We start from the raw sequence: 16,429 nt of genomic DNA, 5'->3' as shown, positions 1-16,429 counted from the left end.
CTTTGAATTCATGATATGGATTACTTGAGTGACATAATTTTTTAGTGTCTCCTGTTTTTGTAACTGTGACCACATCATGTTCTAAGATCACAGGTACTTATCATGCCCCAAACCAAAAGGTCACCTTATCAAAAAGAACCTTATAAATGTCTCCCCCACTCTTTTGTGGGGAGGGTAGTACTGGGGATTAAACCCAGAAGCACAGTATCACTGAGCTACATCCCCAGACATTTTTTTTTTTTAATTTTGAGAATGGTCTTGCTAAGTTGCTCAGGTTGGCCTCAAACTTACAATTCTCTTGTTTCAGCTATCTACCAATTTTTTTTATAGTTATAGATGGACAGCATGCCTTTATTTGTTGTTTAGGTTTTTTTTTTTTTTTTTTTTTTTTTTAAATGCTGTGCTAAGTATTGAACCTAGTGCCTCATAAATGCTAGGCAAGGGCTGTGTCACTAAGTTACAACCCAAGCCCTATCTACCAATTTTTACAAAATGAAAACAATATGAGTTATTTTCTAAAATCTCCCTCCCACTCCAATCACCTCATCTGCCAGCAATACCTAAGGTGGAAATGACGATTCCCAGAGTCACAAGAGACTTGTTGATATTGGCTCCTTCAGTAATCCGGTCTTTACAATAACTGGGATCTGCTTTTTCACTAAAACACAATGAGGAAAACAAAAACAAAAGCAGACAAAAAACTACCCTTATAATATTGTTTAAAGATACTATTCATTATGCTGTATATCATGTTGTAAAAGATCCACATAATACATTCTTTTTAGAATTCAGCTCCAGAAAAGGAGGTAACCATCTTATAATCAACTGGCCTCCTAATTTTTAGGCAATAAAAATCAAATAACTCACTATATTTCTATTTTTGTCTATCATATCACTTTAAGCTAAATGTAATGTTCATTTAAAATAATGATATTAGCATAGCTTTTTTGGTTTATTCTCTTCTGCTCTATCTTTATTGTTTTAAATTTACATATTAATGGATTTATAGTATCTTTGTCATTAACTATCAACTGTCTCAAATTTCCTTTAAATTAATGATAAATATTAAAAATTCACAATTCAGATTGGCTGATAAAGTTTCTTTCAGAAAGCAGTTTCAAATTAAGAAAATTTGCCTTATTTTTTCTTATACTTTCCCATGACCACATTATCCCCAAGACTGTCATCTTTCTGGATGTATTCTTGCCTACAATTCACACTTTCTTTTAATAATTACAAGGCAATACTTTCTCCCCAACTTCATAATATCTTTAAAACTTTCTTTAAAAGATATTCTGTCTACCATACTGAATTAATATTAAATCAAAGGAAAAATTATGCTAACTCAGTTACCTCCACTTAGTGTTGAACCACGATGCAAAAAAAGAGACCACCGACTCCAATTTTAAATCAAATTAAAGCAAGCTTATATTGTTTACACAAAGAAAGCTGGCTAGGATTGTCTCTCTCCCTAAGCCGGGCTAAAGATCAGCCACCCAGCTCTCCAGGAACAAGGTTTTATAGCATAAAAAGTTGCAAAGTGGGGAGGGTGTCTTGAGAACTTACAGATAACAGGATTTTGACAAGCATAACAAAAAGGCAGATAGCAGGTTAATGATCTACATGGTATGATATTTTAAGGTAGGGAGTAAATTTAGATCCCAACATCAGAATTTATGAGACGCTGCTGAGGTTTCAGAGAGGGTTATTATCTGGTCAGGGGGAGCCAGGATTTATGAGGTGCCACTAAGGTTTTAGAGAAGGTTGTTATCTGGTCAAGGAAAGCCAGGCATGGGTAAGTTCAAGTCATAGGCAGGAATTCCAAACAAGTTTAGAAATCACAGTAATTTATAGTGATAGACCCAGCCTGATTCCCTCTTAAAATTGGAAGCCATCTTGCCACAAAGCCATGAAAAGCTAATTTCGGCTTCACTATAAATTACTGCAAATTCTGAACTTGCTTGGAATGCTTGCCCATGCCTTGAACTCACCCATGCCTGGCTTTCCCTGACCAAATAGCAGCCCTCTCTGAAACTTTAGTGATGCCTCATAAATCTTGGCCTTCCCTGGTCAGATAACGACCCTCTCTGAGGTTCTAATGACCTTCATAAATTCTGATGTTGGGGCCAGCAAAAATATAAACTAGCATTTGTGTTATGCTTGTCAGAGTTTTGTTACCTGTAACCCCCCTTGGTGTAACTTTCTGGGCTATAAAGCTGGGCTGCAAGAAAGCTGTGGGGCTGTCTTATTCCTGCGGTTTCTGTTGGGAGAGGCAGCCAGGCCAGTTGAAATAATAAGCTTACTTTAATTTGATTTTAATTGGAGTCAGTGGTCTTTTCTTTGCATCCTGGTCTAACAATAGCAAAACAGAAATTAACTTTTCATGACTTTGTGACAAGATGGCTCCCAATCTTAAGAGGAATTAGGCTGGGTTCATCACTTAGAATACTTAATTTCTTTTTTTCTAAAGCATTCTTTTTTTTAACCTTAATTAAATTAATTAATTTATTTTTATGTGGTGCTGAGGATTGAACCCAGTGTCTCATGTGTGCCAGGCAAGCACTCTATCACTGAGTCACAACCCTAACCCCTAGAGCAGCTATTTTCAATCTTGGCTATACTTGGTTTAAAAAATACTGATGCCTACACCCCGACATCCACACTAAAAATCCAACTTATTTGATCTAAGATGCAGGCATTAGGAGTTTTAAAAGGCCTACCAGAGATTTTAATGGGCAGTTAAGACTGAGAACCCCTAATGTAAAGGAACTTTTCAGCTCCTGACACACCATAACTTTTAACCTATCATTCAAGAATTTCTTTTATAATTTTCTTAGGATGACTGATAAGTAAAAAGAGACCAGACCAAACTTATTCTGTGTAAAATGGGCAAGAACAAGATCATTGTCAAAGGAATAATTAGCCTTGGCTTAGAAATCCTAATTACCTGCCTGCTAGGTCCACAAGGTTGATCTTGCTAGCAATCTCAGATGGGAGATTGTTTTCCAGGATTGCCTAAAGGAGAAAACACATTTAAAGTTGTCAATTGGGATGATTTGCATTTTTTCCGCCTCAGACACGCTCCAACCCAAGGTGATATTTTGGATTTTTATCCAATTCACTCAAGAAATGTGTATTCTAATGTGCTCTGAACCAGAAGAGCTCTCAGTATCTGATAGATAAAATCAGTAAGCTCTAGGCTTAAAACCACTTAAAATCACTAGCATGTCTCACAGAGTAATCAGGGAAAATTCCCATCAAGTTCTCTGAGCATAATTTTCAAAGGCACCAGGAATTTTAGTACAATTTACCAGGCAAACATTCTCCTTCAGGGGGCTCTGACTCTTATCAGAGAACTACAATAGATGGGATGTCCCATGATGAGGTTTCTCTCTCTGGTTAACTTTAGTCACACATATTTACCTGCCAGCTCAGGAATTCTATGTATTCTAGCCTTAGGCAGCAAAACTACTTTTCTTTTTTCTCTCCACTAATTCAACATGGGTTTTCTGTTTTGTTTAATAACATTTTAATGTTATGAGTCCATCACTGAAATCTAGTTTTAAGATACTTCCAATAAGCCCCAAATTCACTCAAGTCTCTTTGCAGTTGATCTCTGGACCCATGAACTTTCTATATAAATGTAACCTTTTTAGGATATTTCCAATAAATGGTATACAACAATCTGGCTTTTTTATTTTTATATTTTGGTATTGGGAATTGAACCCCAGGGTGATAAACCATTAAGCCACATCCATAGCCTGTTTTATTTTTTGAGACAAGTCTCAGTTGCCTAAGACTTCATTAAGTTGCTGAGGCTGGTCTTGAATTTTCAATCCTCCTGTCTCAGCTTCCTAAGTTGCTGGGATTATAAGCATGAGCAACTTCTGGCTTCTTTTACCATGCAGCAATATTTTGAGATTCATCTATTTTGAGACATGTATCAACAGTTCATTTTTATTGCAGAGTAGTATTGCATTGCATGATTACACCATACTTATCCATTTCCTTTTGATAGACATCTGGGTGTTTGTAATTTTAAGTAATTTCAAATAAAGCTGCTATATATATTTGTATAGAAGTCTTTTAATGGACATATGATTTCTTTTATCTTGGGGAAAATAATAAGGTATATATTTAACTTTTTAAGAAATTGCTAAATTCTTTTCCAAAGTTGTTCCACTTTATCTTCCTACCAATAGTGTAACATATGAAAACTCCAGCTTCTATACATCTGGCCAATATCCAGTGAAAAAAAACTTCAATTTAGATATGTTAAAAAGTGGGTAGTAATATTTCATTAGTTTTTTTTTAGTTTCATTTTTCTAATGATTAATGATATTGACTATTTTTTAAAGTAGTTAATTCCCACTTGTATATTTTTCTTTAGTGAAAGAAATGCTCAAATTTTTTGCACATTGCCTTGAGTGTGTTGAGTTTAGAGAGATCTTCGTGTATTCTGGGTATAATTCTTTATCAGATTTATGTTTTGCAAGTCAGTTCTCCCTACCTGTAGCTTTTCTTTTTACCCTCTTAACATTGTCTTTCAAAGAACAGAAATGTTATTTTTTAATGAAAATAAGCTTTATTAGCATCAAGCAATAAATACATGCAAAGATGCAGTTTTAGTTATTTTATTCCAGATGTTTTGATCAACTTACAATAAACACAGAACCACAGGCCACATACAGTCTTAGTATGAAAAATTTCAGGGTCCTCTTAGATTTGGCAGGTTGCTCTTTCTTCCGCATTTACAACTTGTGCATTTTAAAAATTGACTTAAAAGCATTAAGTCATGCAAATGCATAAGCAAAAAAGAAGTGCCATTAAGCAGAATCTACACTTGTATGGCAGGCACACTGACCAGCTAAGTGAAGTGGTCAGGATGCATTAAAATAAAGTCTTTGGGATTGAATGAGTTTATGAAAAGTAACAAAGAACAATTTGGGTGACATAAAGTACTCAACAACAACAAATTCCTAACTACTTAAAATGCAAATCTTAATTAACTTTGAAATCTTTCCCAATATTTTGAAACTGTAGGTTCAGAGCCCAGTGAACTTTGGGAGAAAAAATCTAAAAACTATTACCATTTTGAAAACAAGTGTTTCATCTGAACAAGGGATATGAGCTGTAACCTCTCATACTGTAAAGAGATGAGAACCTCCCAAGCTGACCAGGAGGCTAGGATCTGTTTCTGGCAAGCACGACACTCTCGAACCAGTCCTCGAGCATGACCAACACCTCATTTTAGTTTCTCCATGGCACTCTTGCTCCCTGCATAATGTGTCTTATATCCTTCCTCAGCTCTTCAATGATGGCCAACAGTTCTGCATACTAGTTCTGGGGTACCTGTCTGTGGCCTCTAGTTGCTCAGCAGTTGGCAATATTGGGAGGACGCTGTCAGGCTGGTGGAAAGCAAGCAGACACTTCTAGTGGCTTTAGGGCAGCAGCGGGCCTGTTTTATGAAATATTTGGTTTATCCTTGAGAATGTTCACATACTGCTTGACATTAAGGTATTCTGCAGATATAAGTGGAGTGTCCTGTAAATGTCAAATCATGTTGGTTGATAATGTTCAAATTTTATAATATCTTGCTGACTTTTGTCTGTGGATAACAATCTGTGGATGCTCAAGTCACTTTCAGTACCAGTTACTGAAAGTGAAGTATTGATGCTGAATCATTTATTTCTATTTTCAATTTTACGAGTTTTTCTCTTCACATATTTTGGGGTTTTGTTGTTAGAAGTATATATAATTGTAATATCTTGATATTAATCTTTTATCAAAACGTCCTTTTTTGTCTTTAGTATTTTTCTTAAAATACTTTTGCTTGACATTAATGTAGTACTCTGGCTCATTTATGGTTACTTTTTGTATTATATATCTTTCCTGTCTTTTTACTTTCTGTATTTTTTAATATAAGGCATATATTTTTGTTTGTTTTGTGTGTTTTGTTTTGTAGATAGCATATAGATGGTCTTGCTTTTACTATTTGACAACTTGAATCATATTCATACTAATGTAATTACTGATGTGTTCAGAATCACATCTGTTGTTTTTCTATTTATACTCCATACACCTTAGGTTGGGTTTTTTGTTTTGTTTTAGTTTGGTTTTGGTTACTCTTTCATTGTCCTTTCTCTATTAAGTAAGTACAATTGTCCTTCAGTATCCTCAGGGGAATTGATTCTAGGACCTCTGTGGATAACAATCTGTGGATGCTCAAGTTTATCTTATATAAAACAGCAGATTATTAGCATAGAACCTATACAACATCCTCCAATTTAACTTAACTTTAGATTACTTACAATACCTACACAATATAAATGTTATGTAAATAACTGTTATACTGTATTGTTCAGGGAACAATGAAAAGGAATTCTGTATGTGTTCAGTACAGCACAACCATCATAGGCATCATAGGCCTAACTACATAGTACTTGATCAATGGATATGCAGGGTCAACTGTATTTGTAGTGTGCCATCTGAATTTCTGTTGATTTTTAAAATTATATTTTTAACTGTTTTCATGTGGTTGCTCTATAGATGACAATGTGCTCTTGACATGTGATCTTCAAAACACTAACTTAATTTCTATAAAATATAGAAACTTTGATCCAATGCATCTTTTTTGCCATCCCCTCGCTCCCACCTTGTGTTATTACTGTCAATATATACAATGTACATATATGATAATGTGTATACATGACAAGGTACAATACAATTTTATAATTATTGCTTTATATAAATTTATTCTTTTAATGATATTGAAGAAATGACATATATTTATGTAGCCTTTTATATTTACTCACATATTTGTCATTCCCAGAACATTTCATTACTTCCTGTGGATTTAGGTAACTTTTTTATATCACCTTTGTTCAGCCTAAAAGGTTTCATTGAGTTTTTCTTATAATGTAGAACAACTAGCAATCTGTGAGTGATGTTCTAGTTTCTTTCTTCTGGGCTTTTTTTTAATTTTAATTTTTATTTTTTTATACTAGGGATTGAACCCAAGGGACTTTACTACTGAACTATATATCCAATCCTTTTTATTTTTTATTTTGAGAAAGATCTTGCTTAGTTGCTGAGGCTGGCCTCAAACTTATAATCCTTCTGTCTCAGACTCCCAAGTTGTTGGGATTACAGGCATGCATTACCACTTCTAGCTTCATCTTCATATTTGAAAGTGACTTTGGTTGAACATAGAATTTTTGTTTGACACTTTTATCTTCTATCAGTATTATAAATTCTGAGGCATGATGTTTCTAATAAGAAGTCAGACACCAATCATATAATTGTTCTTCTGCATATGATGAGTCATTTTGTCCTAATTGTTTTCAAGATTTCCTCTTTGTCTCTCAATTTTTTTATTATGATGTATTTAAATGTGGATGTCTGTGTTGATTTTAACTGGAGTTCTTGAGCTTCAGAGATGTATAAATTAATAATTTTCAACAAATTTGGTAAGTTATGGGTCATTATTTTTCAATATTTTAAAAAATTCCCCATTTTCTCTCTTCTTTTTGGTATTTCCATTATGCATACTCCAACATTTGATGTCCCATACATTTGTATAGCTCTGTTCATTTTTACTTCAATATTTTTACTCTCTCCTGAAAAATTATTTCTACTGATTTCAAGTTTACTAACTGTTCTGCCATCTAAAATCTACCATTAGTCCTACTCATGAATTTTTCATTTCCATATTAAACATTTCAACTCCAGAGTTTCTGTTTAAAATTAATTTCCATCGTTTTGTTGAGATTTCCCATTGAGTCACTATCATCAGGTTCTCCTTTAGTTCTCTGAACATGGTTTATTTCTGTTCTTTGAATATAATTATATTAGCTGATGAAGACTTTATATGCTAATTCCAACATCTGGAGTATTTAGAGTTTATTTGTACTGTTTTTTTTTTCTTAAGCATAGATCAGTTTCTTATGCTTTTGTATGTCTACTACTTTTTGATTGAATAATAGACATATTAGAGAATATACTATAACATTCACTAGCCACATGGCCCTCTTGTGCCTTCTCTGCACATATGTGCAGATTCTGTTAGGATTTTGTGGCCCAATTAGTATCTGCTATGTATACACACAGCTTTTGGAATCCAGGATATGTGAGGATCTTATCCAATCCCTATGGCTGTATCATCTCCTAAAATTCCCTATGAAATTCCCAGAGAGTCTGCCAGTCTGTGTCTTGCCTGCAATAGACCCACACTTAAGGCTAAGAGTGTCACTAACGTTTCTTGATCCTTTCTCCTCAGAGATTACACTTTAAGTGATGATGTTAAAAATCAAGTGAACCTCTCTAGCATCAGTAATAGAAAATTTCTGGTTTTCATGACCTTCCCTTCCCTTATTGAATTTCCCCATTGATAGAGCTGGTGGTATGGGGTGAGAATGGGAGCAGCTCAAAGCAGAAACATCATACATTTGTGCTGTTTTTACCTGAAATTCAGTAGTTTTCTTGAATAAATAAATCCATCTCAATTTGTTATATGTTTTTAGTCTATTTTCAGAATATAGCTTTAAAGTTGCTTTTTGGGGATACGATTTGTCAAGCTCCTCATCCCATCATAATGGAAGTGAATTTTTTACTTTTCCATTTTAATGCTCATTTTCATTTTAAATAAACATGTACTGGTTAAATGATATGAAAGTGTTCCAAAATGTTAAAAGCAAAATATATGTAGAAGATATCAGGATGTCTTTAAGGTATAGCTTAATAGATCTTGTGTAGGTCCTTTATATTATTAGGTCATATCAGAGAATCTATAAGTAGAAGGGTAGAAGAAAAAGAAAAGAAATAGGAAAGCAAGAAAGCCATCAAAAGGGACAAGAAAAAGAAGAAAGCTCACCAAATTTGAGGAGTAACCAACCTGAGTGCAGTGGATAGTGAAGATGGCATGGGATCTGCTGCTGGCCTCGTGAACATGGGTGGCTGCTGTGATTCTGTGTTCATAAGAGAAGACAGTTAGTATAAGAAATTTTTACGCATGGTGGACCCTAAAAGATCCATGGGGAACACAAGAAATGTTAGTACTGAAGGTCACAGATGAGAATCATAAAACTTCATATGAAGTTTAATACAGTTAGAAAAGAGGTCCAAAGAGGGCAGAAGTAGCACTCTAGGTGCTGATATGTGAGAACAAATGGAAGAATAGTTTCATATTAACCGACAATAAAACATTTCTAAAAAGTGATAAAGCAAAAATCAGAGTAAAAAGGGGAATATTAGAGTGCAATCAATCTGGAAAAGTACCCCTAAGACAAACCCATTTATTTATTTTATTTTTGCTACTGGGGATTGAACCCTGGGGCACTTAACCACTGAGCCACATCCCCAGCCCTCTTTTGTATTTTATTTAGAGACAGGGTCTCACTTAGTTCCTTAGCACCTTGCTTTTTGCTGAGGCTATCTTTGAACTCATGATCCTCCTGCCTCAGCCTCCGGAGCCACTGGGATTACAGGCATGAACCAGCAGCCCAGGGCAAAAGTGGTATATTTTAAAACAAAAGTATACCAGTAAATCTCTGGGTTTACTGCCTAATATTATTATATCCGGACAAACTTCATTTTGTTTGCAGTGAGAAAAAGCACTAAATCTTAGTGATTGCCCCTTCCCCTGGGTACACTACTATTCTGAGAAGGTTCTCCTGGTTGTAGAGTAGGGAGCTGCAGACAGAGACAGCGTAAGTGTTGTCATGCACTCCAAAGGGGACTAGAACACAGGGCAGGAGAATGAGGTGAAAAGAATGATGGGAACAAACAAACCTGTTACCTGTTTGCTATTCCCTCCTCCAAGAGTTGAATTACTTGCTTATAGTTGGTAACTACATGTTGAGACAGACCTTTCATATTTGTGAGGGGGAGAAAAAAATAAAAATGAATTTTTTGATAAAGTTTAACCTTTTCATGTAGGTCTTTAACTTTATCATTAACTTTTTATATCATTTGATAAAAAAGAATGAGGAAATAACTAACTTCATTCAGATAATGAATCAACAAATACTTAATGGAAACCTACTGTTAGATACACGGTGATGGGCTCTGAACAGGTTTTTTCCTTCATAGAGATTATGATTTAGAATTCATGTAACAACTATGCTAACAATTTCTTATAATTTTGTTATGCAGATTATGATGAGCCCAGCCTAATTCCATTTTAGGATTGGGAGCCATCTCATCACAAAGTCATGAAAAGTTAATTTCTGTTTTACTATAAATTACTGTGATTTCTAAACTTGTTTGGAATTCCTGCCTATGCCTTGAACTTACCCATGCCTGGTTTTCCCTGACCAGATAACAACTCTCTCTAAAACCTTAGCGGCACCTCATAAATCCTGTCTCCCCCTAACCAGATAACAACCCTCTCTGAAACCTCAGCAGTGCCTCATAAATTCTGATGTTGGGATCTGAATTTACTCCCTACCTTAAAATATCATGCCATGTAATCATTAACCTGTTATCTGCCTTTGTATTATGCTTGTCAAAATCCTGTTATCTGTAAGTTCTCAAGACAACCCCCTTTGCAACTTTTTGTGCTATAAAATTGTGTTCCTGGAAAGCTGGGGTACTGATCTCTAGCCCAGGGTTTTCAGGAGAGACAGTCCTGGCCAGCTCAGTGTACCCAAATACAAGCTTGCTTTAATTTGATTTAAAATTGGAGTCAATGGTCTTTTCTTTGCATTGGGGTTCAACAGTTACACAAAATGTTCATATATTACCTCATTTGACCCTCAGGATTCCTGAGATGGGCCCATGCTATTATGCCCACAAGGTGGCAGACATGGTTTGGCACATAAAATATATGATGTACACACTTCTATTCTTCACACCTCTGCAGTTTACAATCATGAGGAGATTTATTGTTTACACAAGAGAGTACAGACAAGTGCCACAGAAATAAACCAAACACTAAGGAAATCAGAGCACTGTTCAGGGAAAGCTCCACTGAATTGAGCCACTATAGAATGGGTAGGCTTTACACAGGTGAAAAGGAACCTAAAGTATGTAAATACATCTTTTTTTTTTTAATTTTTTATTGTTGGCTGTTCAAAACATTACATAGTTCTTGATATATCATATTTCACACTTTGATTCAAGTGGGTTATGAGCTCCCATTTTTACCCCATATACAGATTGCAGAATCACATCAGTTACACATCCATTGATTTACATATTGCCATACTAGTGTCTGTTGTGTTCTGCTGCATTTCCTATCCTCTACTATCCCCCTCCCCTCCCCTCCCCTCCCCTCTTCTCTCTCTGCCCCCTCTACTAACATTCATTTGTCCCCCTTGTATTATTTTTCCCTTTCCCCTCATTTCCTCTTGTATGTACTCTTATATAACTCTGAAGGTCTCCTTCCATTTCCATGCAATTTCCCTTCTCTCTCCCTTTCCCTCCCACCTCTCATCCCTGTTTAATGTTAATCTTCTTCTCATGCTCTTCGACCCTACTCTGTTCTTAGTTACTCTCCTTATATCAAAGAAGACATTTGGCATTTGTTTTTTAGGGATTGGCTAGCTTCACTTAGCATAATCTGCTCTAATGCCATCCATTTCCCTGTAAATTCTATGATTTTGTCATTTTTTAATGCAGAGTAATACTCCATTGTGTATAAATGCCACATTTTTTTTATCCATTCATCTATTGAAGGGCATCTAGGTTGGTTCCACAGTCTTGCTATTGTGAATTGTGCTGCTATGAACATTGATGTAGCAGTGTCCCTGTAGCATGCTCTTTTTAGGTCTTTAGGGAATAGACCGAGAAGGGGAATAGCTGGGTCAAATGGTGGCTCCATTCCCAGCTTTCCAAGAAATCTCCATACTGCTTTCCAAATTGGCTGCACCAATCTGCAGTCCCACCAGCAATGTACAAGTGTACCCTTTTCCCCACATCCTTGCCAGCACTTGTTGTTGTTTGACTTCATAATGGCTGCCAATCTAACTGGAGTGAGATGGTATCTTAGGGTGGTTTTGATTTGCATTTCTCTGACTGCTAGAGATGGTGAGCATTTTTTCATGTACTTGTTGATTGATTGTATGTCCTCCTCTGAGAAGTGTCTGTTCAGGTCCTTGGCCCATTTGTTGATTGGGTTGTTTGTTCTCTTATTGTCTAATTTTTTGAGTTCTTTGTATACTCTGGATATTAGGGCTCTATCTGAAGTGTGAGGAGTAAAGATTTGTTCCCAGGATGTAGGCTCCCTATTTACCTCTCTTATTGTTTCTTTTGCTGAGAAAAAACTTTTTAGTTTGAGTAAGTCCCATTTGTTGATTCTAGTTATTAACTTTTGTGCTATGGGTGTCCTATTGAGGAATTTGGAGCCCGACCCCACAGTATGTAGATCGTAGCCAACTTTTTCTTCTATCAGACGGCGTGTCTCTGATTTGATATCAAGCTCCTTGATCCATTTTGAATTAACTTTTGTGCATGGCGAGAGAAAGGGATTCAGTTTCATTTTGTTGCATATGGATTTCCAGTTTTCCCAGCACCATTTGTTGAAGATGCTATCCTTCCTCCATTGCATGCTTTTAGCCCCTTTATCAAATATAAGGTAGTTGTAGTTTTGTGGATTGGTTTCTGTGTCCTCTATTCTGTACCATTGGTCCACCCGCCTGTTTTGATACCAGTACCATGCTGTTTTTGTTACTATTGCTCTGTAGTATAGTTTGAGGTCTGGTATCACTATACCGCCTGATTTACACTTCCTGCTTAGAGTTGTTTTTGCTATTCTGGGTCGTTTATTTTTCCATATGAATTTCATGATTGCTTTCTCTATTTCTACAAGAAATGCCATTGGGATTTTGATTGGCATTGCATTAAACCTATAGAGAACTTTTGGTAATATCGCCATTTTGATGATGTTAGTTCTGCCTATCCATGAACAGGGTATATTTTTCCATCTTCTAAGATCTTCTTCTATTTCTCTCTTTAGGGTTCTGTAGTTTTCATTGTATAAGTCTTTCACCTCTTTTGTTAGGTTGATTCCCAAGTATTTTATTTTTTTTGAAGATATTGTGAATGGAGTGGCTGTCCTCATTTCCATTTCAGAGGATTTGTCGCTGATATACAGGAATGCCTTTGATTTATGCATGTTGATTTTATATCCTGCCACTTTGCTGAATTCATTTATTAGCTCTAATAGTTTCTTTGTAGACCCTTTTGGGTCTGCTAGGTATAGAATCATGTCATCTGCAAATAGTGATAATTTAAGTTCTTCTTTTCCTATTTTGATGCCTTTAATTTCTTTCGTCTAATTGCTCTGGCCAGTGTTTCGAGAACTATGTTGAACAGAAGTGGTGAGAGAGGGCATCCCTGTCTTGTTCCAGATTTTAGAGGGAATGCCTTCAATTTTTCTCCATTCAGAATGATGCTAGCCTGAGGCTTAGCATAGATTGCTTTTACAATATTGAGGTATGTTCCTGTTATCCCTAGTTTTTCTAGAGTTTTGAACATAAAGGGATGCTGTACTTTGTCGAATGCTTTTTCCGCATCTATCGAGATGATCATATGGTTCTTATTTTTAAGTCTATTGATGTGATGAATAACATTTATTGATTTCCGTATATTGAACCAGCCTTGCATCCCAGGGATGAATCCTACTTGATCATGGTGCACAATTTTTTTGATATGTTTTTGTATCCGATTCGCCAGAATTTTATTGAGGATTTTTGCATCTAGGTTCATTAGAGATATTGGTCTGTAGTTTTCTTTCTTTGAAGTGTCTTTGTCTGGTTTAGGTATCAGGGTGATGTTGGCCTCGTAGAATGAATTTGGAAGTTCTCCCTCTTTTTCTATTTCCTGAAGTAGCTTGAAAAGTATTGGTATTAGTTCCTCTTTAAAGGTTTTGTAAAACTCTGCTGTATACCCATCCGGTCCTGGGCTTTTCTTAGTTGGTAGTCTTTTGATGGTTTCTTCTATTTCCTCAATTGATATTGGTCTGTTTAGGTTGTCTATATCCTCCTGACTCAATCTGGGCAGATCATATGACTTAAGAAATTTATCGATGCCTTCACTATCTTCTAATTTATTGGAGTATAAGGATTCAAAATAGTTTTTGATTATCTTCTGTATATCTGAAGTGTCTGTTGTGATATTGCCTTTTTCATCCCGTATGCTAGTAATTTGAGTTCTCTCTCTTCTTCTCTTCGCTAGCATGGCTAAGGGTCTGTCGATTTTGTTTATTTTTTCAAAGAACCAACTTTTAGTTTTGTCAATTTTTTCAATTGTTTCTTTTATTTCGATTTCATTAATTTCAGCTCTGATTTTAATTATTTCTTGCCTTCTACTTCTTTTGCTGTTGTTTTGCTCTTCTTTTTCTAGGATTTTGAGATGAAGTATGAGATCATTTATTTGTTGGTTTTTTCTTTTTTTAAGGAATGAACTCCAAGCAATGAATTTTCCTCTTAGAACTGCTTTCAATGTGTCCCATAGATTCCGATATGTTGTGTCTGTGTTTTCATTAATCTCTAAGAATTTTTTAATTTCCTCCTTGATGTCTTCTATAACCCATTGATCATTCAGTAACCTATTGTTCATTTTCCAAGTGATGTATGCTTTTTCCTTCCTTCTTTTATCGTTGATTTTCAGTTCCATTCCATTATGATCAGATAGGATGCATGGTATTATCTCTACTCCTTTATATTGTCTAAGAATTGCCCTGTGATATAATATATGATCTATTTTTGAGAAGGATCCATGTGCTGCTGAGAAAAAAGTGTAACTGCTTGATGTTGGGTGGTATATTCTATATATGTCAATTAAGTCTAGGTTATTAATTGTGTTATTGAGTTCTATAGTTTCCTTATTCAACTTTTGTTTGGAAGATCTGTCCAGTGGCGAGAGAGGTGTGTTGAAGTCTCCCATGATTATTGTATGGTGGTCTATTAGACTCTTGAACTTGAGAAGAGTTTGTTTGATGAACATAGCTGCACCATTGTTTGGGGCATATATATTTATGATTGTTATGTCTTGTTGGTGTATGGTTCCCTTAAGTAGTATGTAGTGTCCCTCTTTATCCCTTTTGATTAACTTTGGCTTGAAATCTATTTTATTTGATATGAGTATGGACACTCCTGCTTGTTTCCGAAGTCCATATGAGTGATATGATTTTTCCCAACCTTTCACCTTCAGCCTACGTATGTCTTTTCCTATCAAATGTGTCTCCTGTAGGCAGCATATTGTTGGGTCTTGTTTTGTGATCCATTCTACTAGCCTGTGTCTCTTGATTGGTGAGTTTAAGCCATTAACATTTAGGGTTATTATTGAGATATGGGTTGTTCTTCCAGCCATATTTGTTTATTTCTGTTACTAAACATGGTTTGTTTTCCTCTTTGATTATTTTTCCCCCCTTTACTGTCCTACCTCCCACTGTTGGTTTTCATTGTTATTTTCCATTTCTTCTTCCTGTAATGTTTTGCCAAGGATGTTTTGAAGAGATGGTTTTCTAGCTGCAAATTCTTTTAACTTTTGTTTATCGTGGAAGGTTTTAATTTCATCTTCCATCCTGAAGCTTAATTTCGCTGGAAACACAATTCTTGGTTGGAACCCATTTTCTTTCAGTGTTTGAAATATGTTATTCCAGGATCTTCTAGCTTTCAGAGTCTGTGTTGAAAGATCAGCTGTTATCCTGATTGGCTTACCCCTAAATGTGATCTGCTTCCTTTCTCTTGTAGCTTTTAAAATTCTCTCCTTATTCTGTATGTTGGGCATCTTCATTATAATGTGTCTAGGTGTGGGTCTCTTATGATTTTGCACATTCGGCGTCCTGTAGGCTTCTAGGATTTGGGATTCTGTCTCATTCTTCAAGTCTGGGAAGTTTTCTCGTATTATTTCATTGAATAGATTGCTCATTCCTTTGGTTTGAAACTCTGTCCCTTCCTGTATCCCAATGACTCTTAAATTTGGTCTCTTGATGTTATCCCATATTTCTTGGATGTTCTGCTCATGGTTTCTTAACAGTCTTGCTGAGCTGTCTATGTTCTTTTCAAGTTGAAATACTTTATCTTCATTGTCTGATGTTCTATCTTCTAAGTGTTCTACTCTGCTGGTAGTATTCTCAATTGAGTTTTTAAGTTGGTTTATTGCTTCCTGCATTTCTAGGATTTCTGTTTGTTTTTTATAACCTCTATCTCCCTGTATAGTTGATCTTTTGCTTCTTGGATTTGTTTATGTAATTCATTGTTGAAGTGATCTTTCATTGTCTGATTTTGCTGTCTGATGTCTTCCTTGAGACTCCAGATCATCTGAAGCATGTATATCCTGAATTCTTTATCTGACATTCCATCTGCTGCAGCTATTACCTCTTCTAACGTTGAGTTGACCTGCATTGCTTGTGGTCCTTTCTTTCCTTGTCTCTTCATACTGTTCGGTTCCTTTCTACTTGGTGAAACTGTTGTACTATTGAATT

The 16,429-nt window shown here is 35.6% G+C and overlaps 1 protein-coding gene across 4 annotated transcripts in view; it reads right to left on the bottom strand.

Annotated features, from left to right (window-relative positions):
• Stard9 (StAR related lipid transfer domain containing 9) overlaps positions 1-16,429 on the bottom strand; it is a 141,336-nt gene that overhangs the window by 48,136 nt on the left and 76,771 nt on the right. For all 4 annotated transcript variants that reach the window (XM_071608148.1, XM_071608150.1, XM_071608152.1 and 1 more), the window contains exons 8-11: positions 9,797-9,866; positions 8,894-8,966; positions 2,948-3,015; positions 561-658 (exon numbers count right to left, since the gene is read on the bottom strand). In XM_071608148.1, coding sequence (XP_071464249.1) covers positions 561-658; positions 2,948-3,015; positions 8,894-8,966; positions 9,797-9,866 — 309 coding nt within the window. The remainder of the gene's footprint in view (positions 1-560; positions 659-2,947; positions 3,016-8,893; positions 8,967-9,796; positions 9,867-16,429) is intronic.

This window comes from Marmota flaviventris, chromosome 2, assembly GCF_047511675.1.
Source record: "Marmota flaviventris isolate mMarFla1 chromosome 2, mMarFla1.hap1, whole genome shotgun sequence".
Lineage (NCBI taxonomy): Eukaryota > Metazoa > Chordata > Mammalia > Rodentia > Sciuridae > Marmota > Marmota flaviventris.
This window is presented reverse-complemented; position numbering and strand designations above follow the sequence as displayed.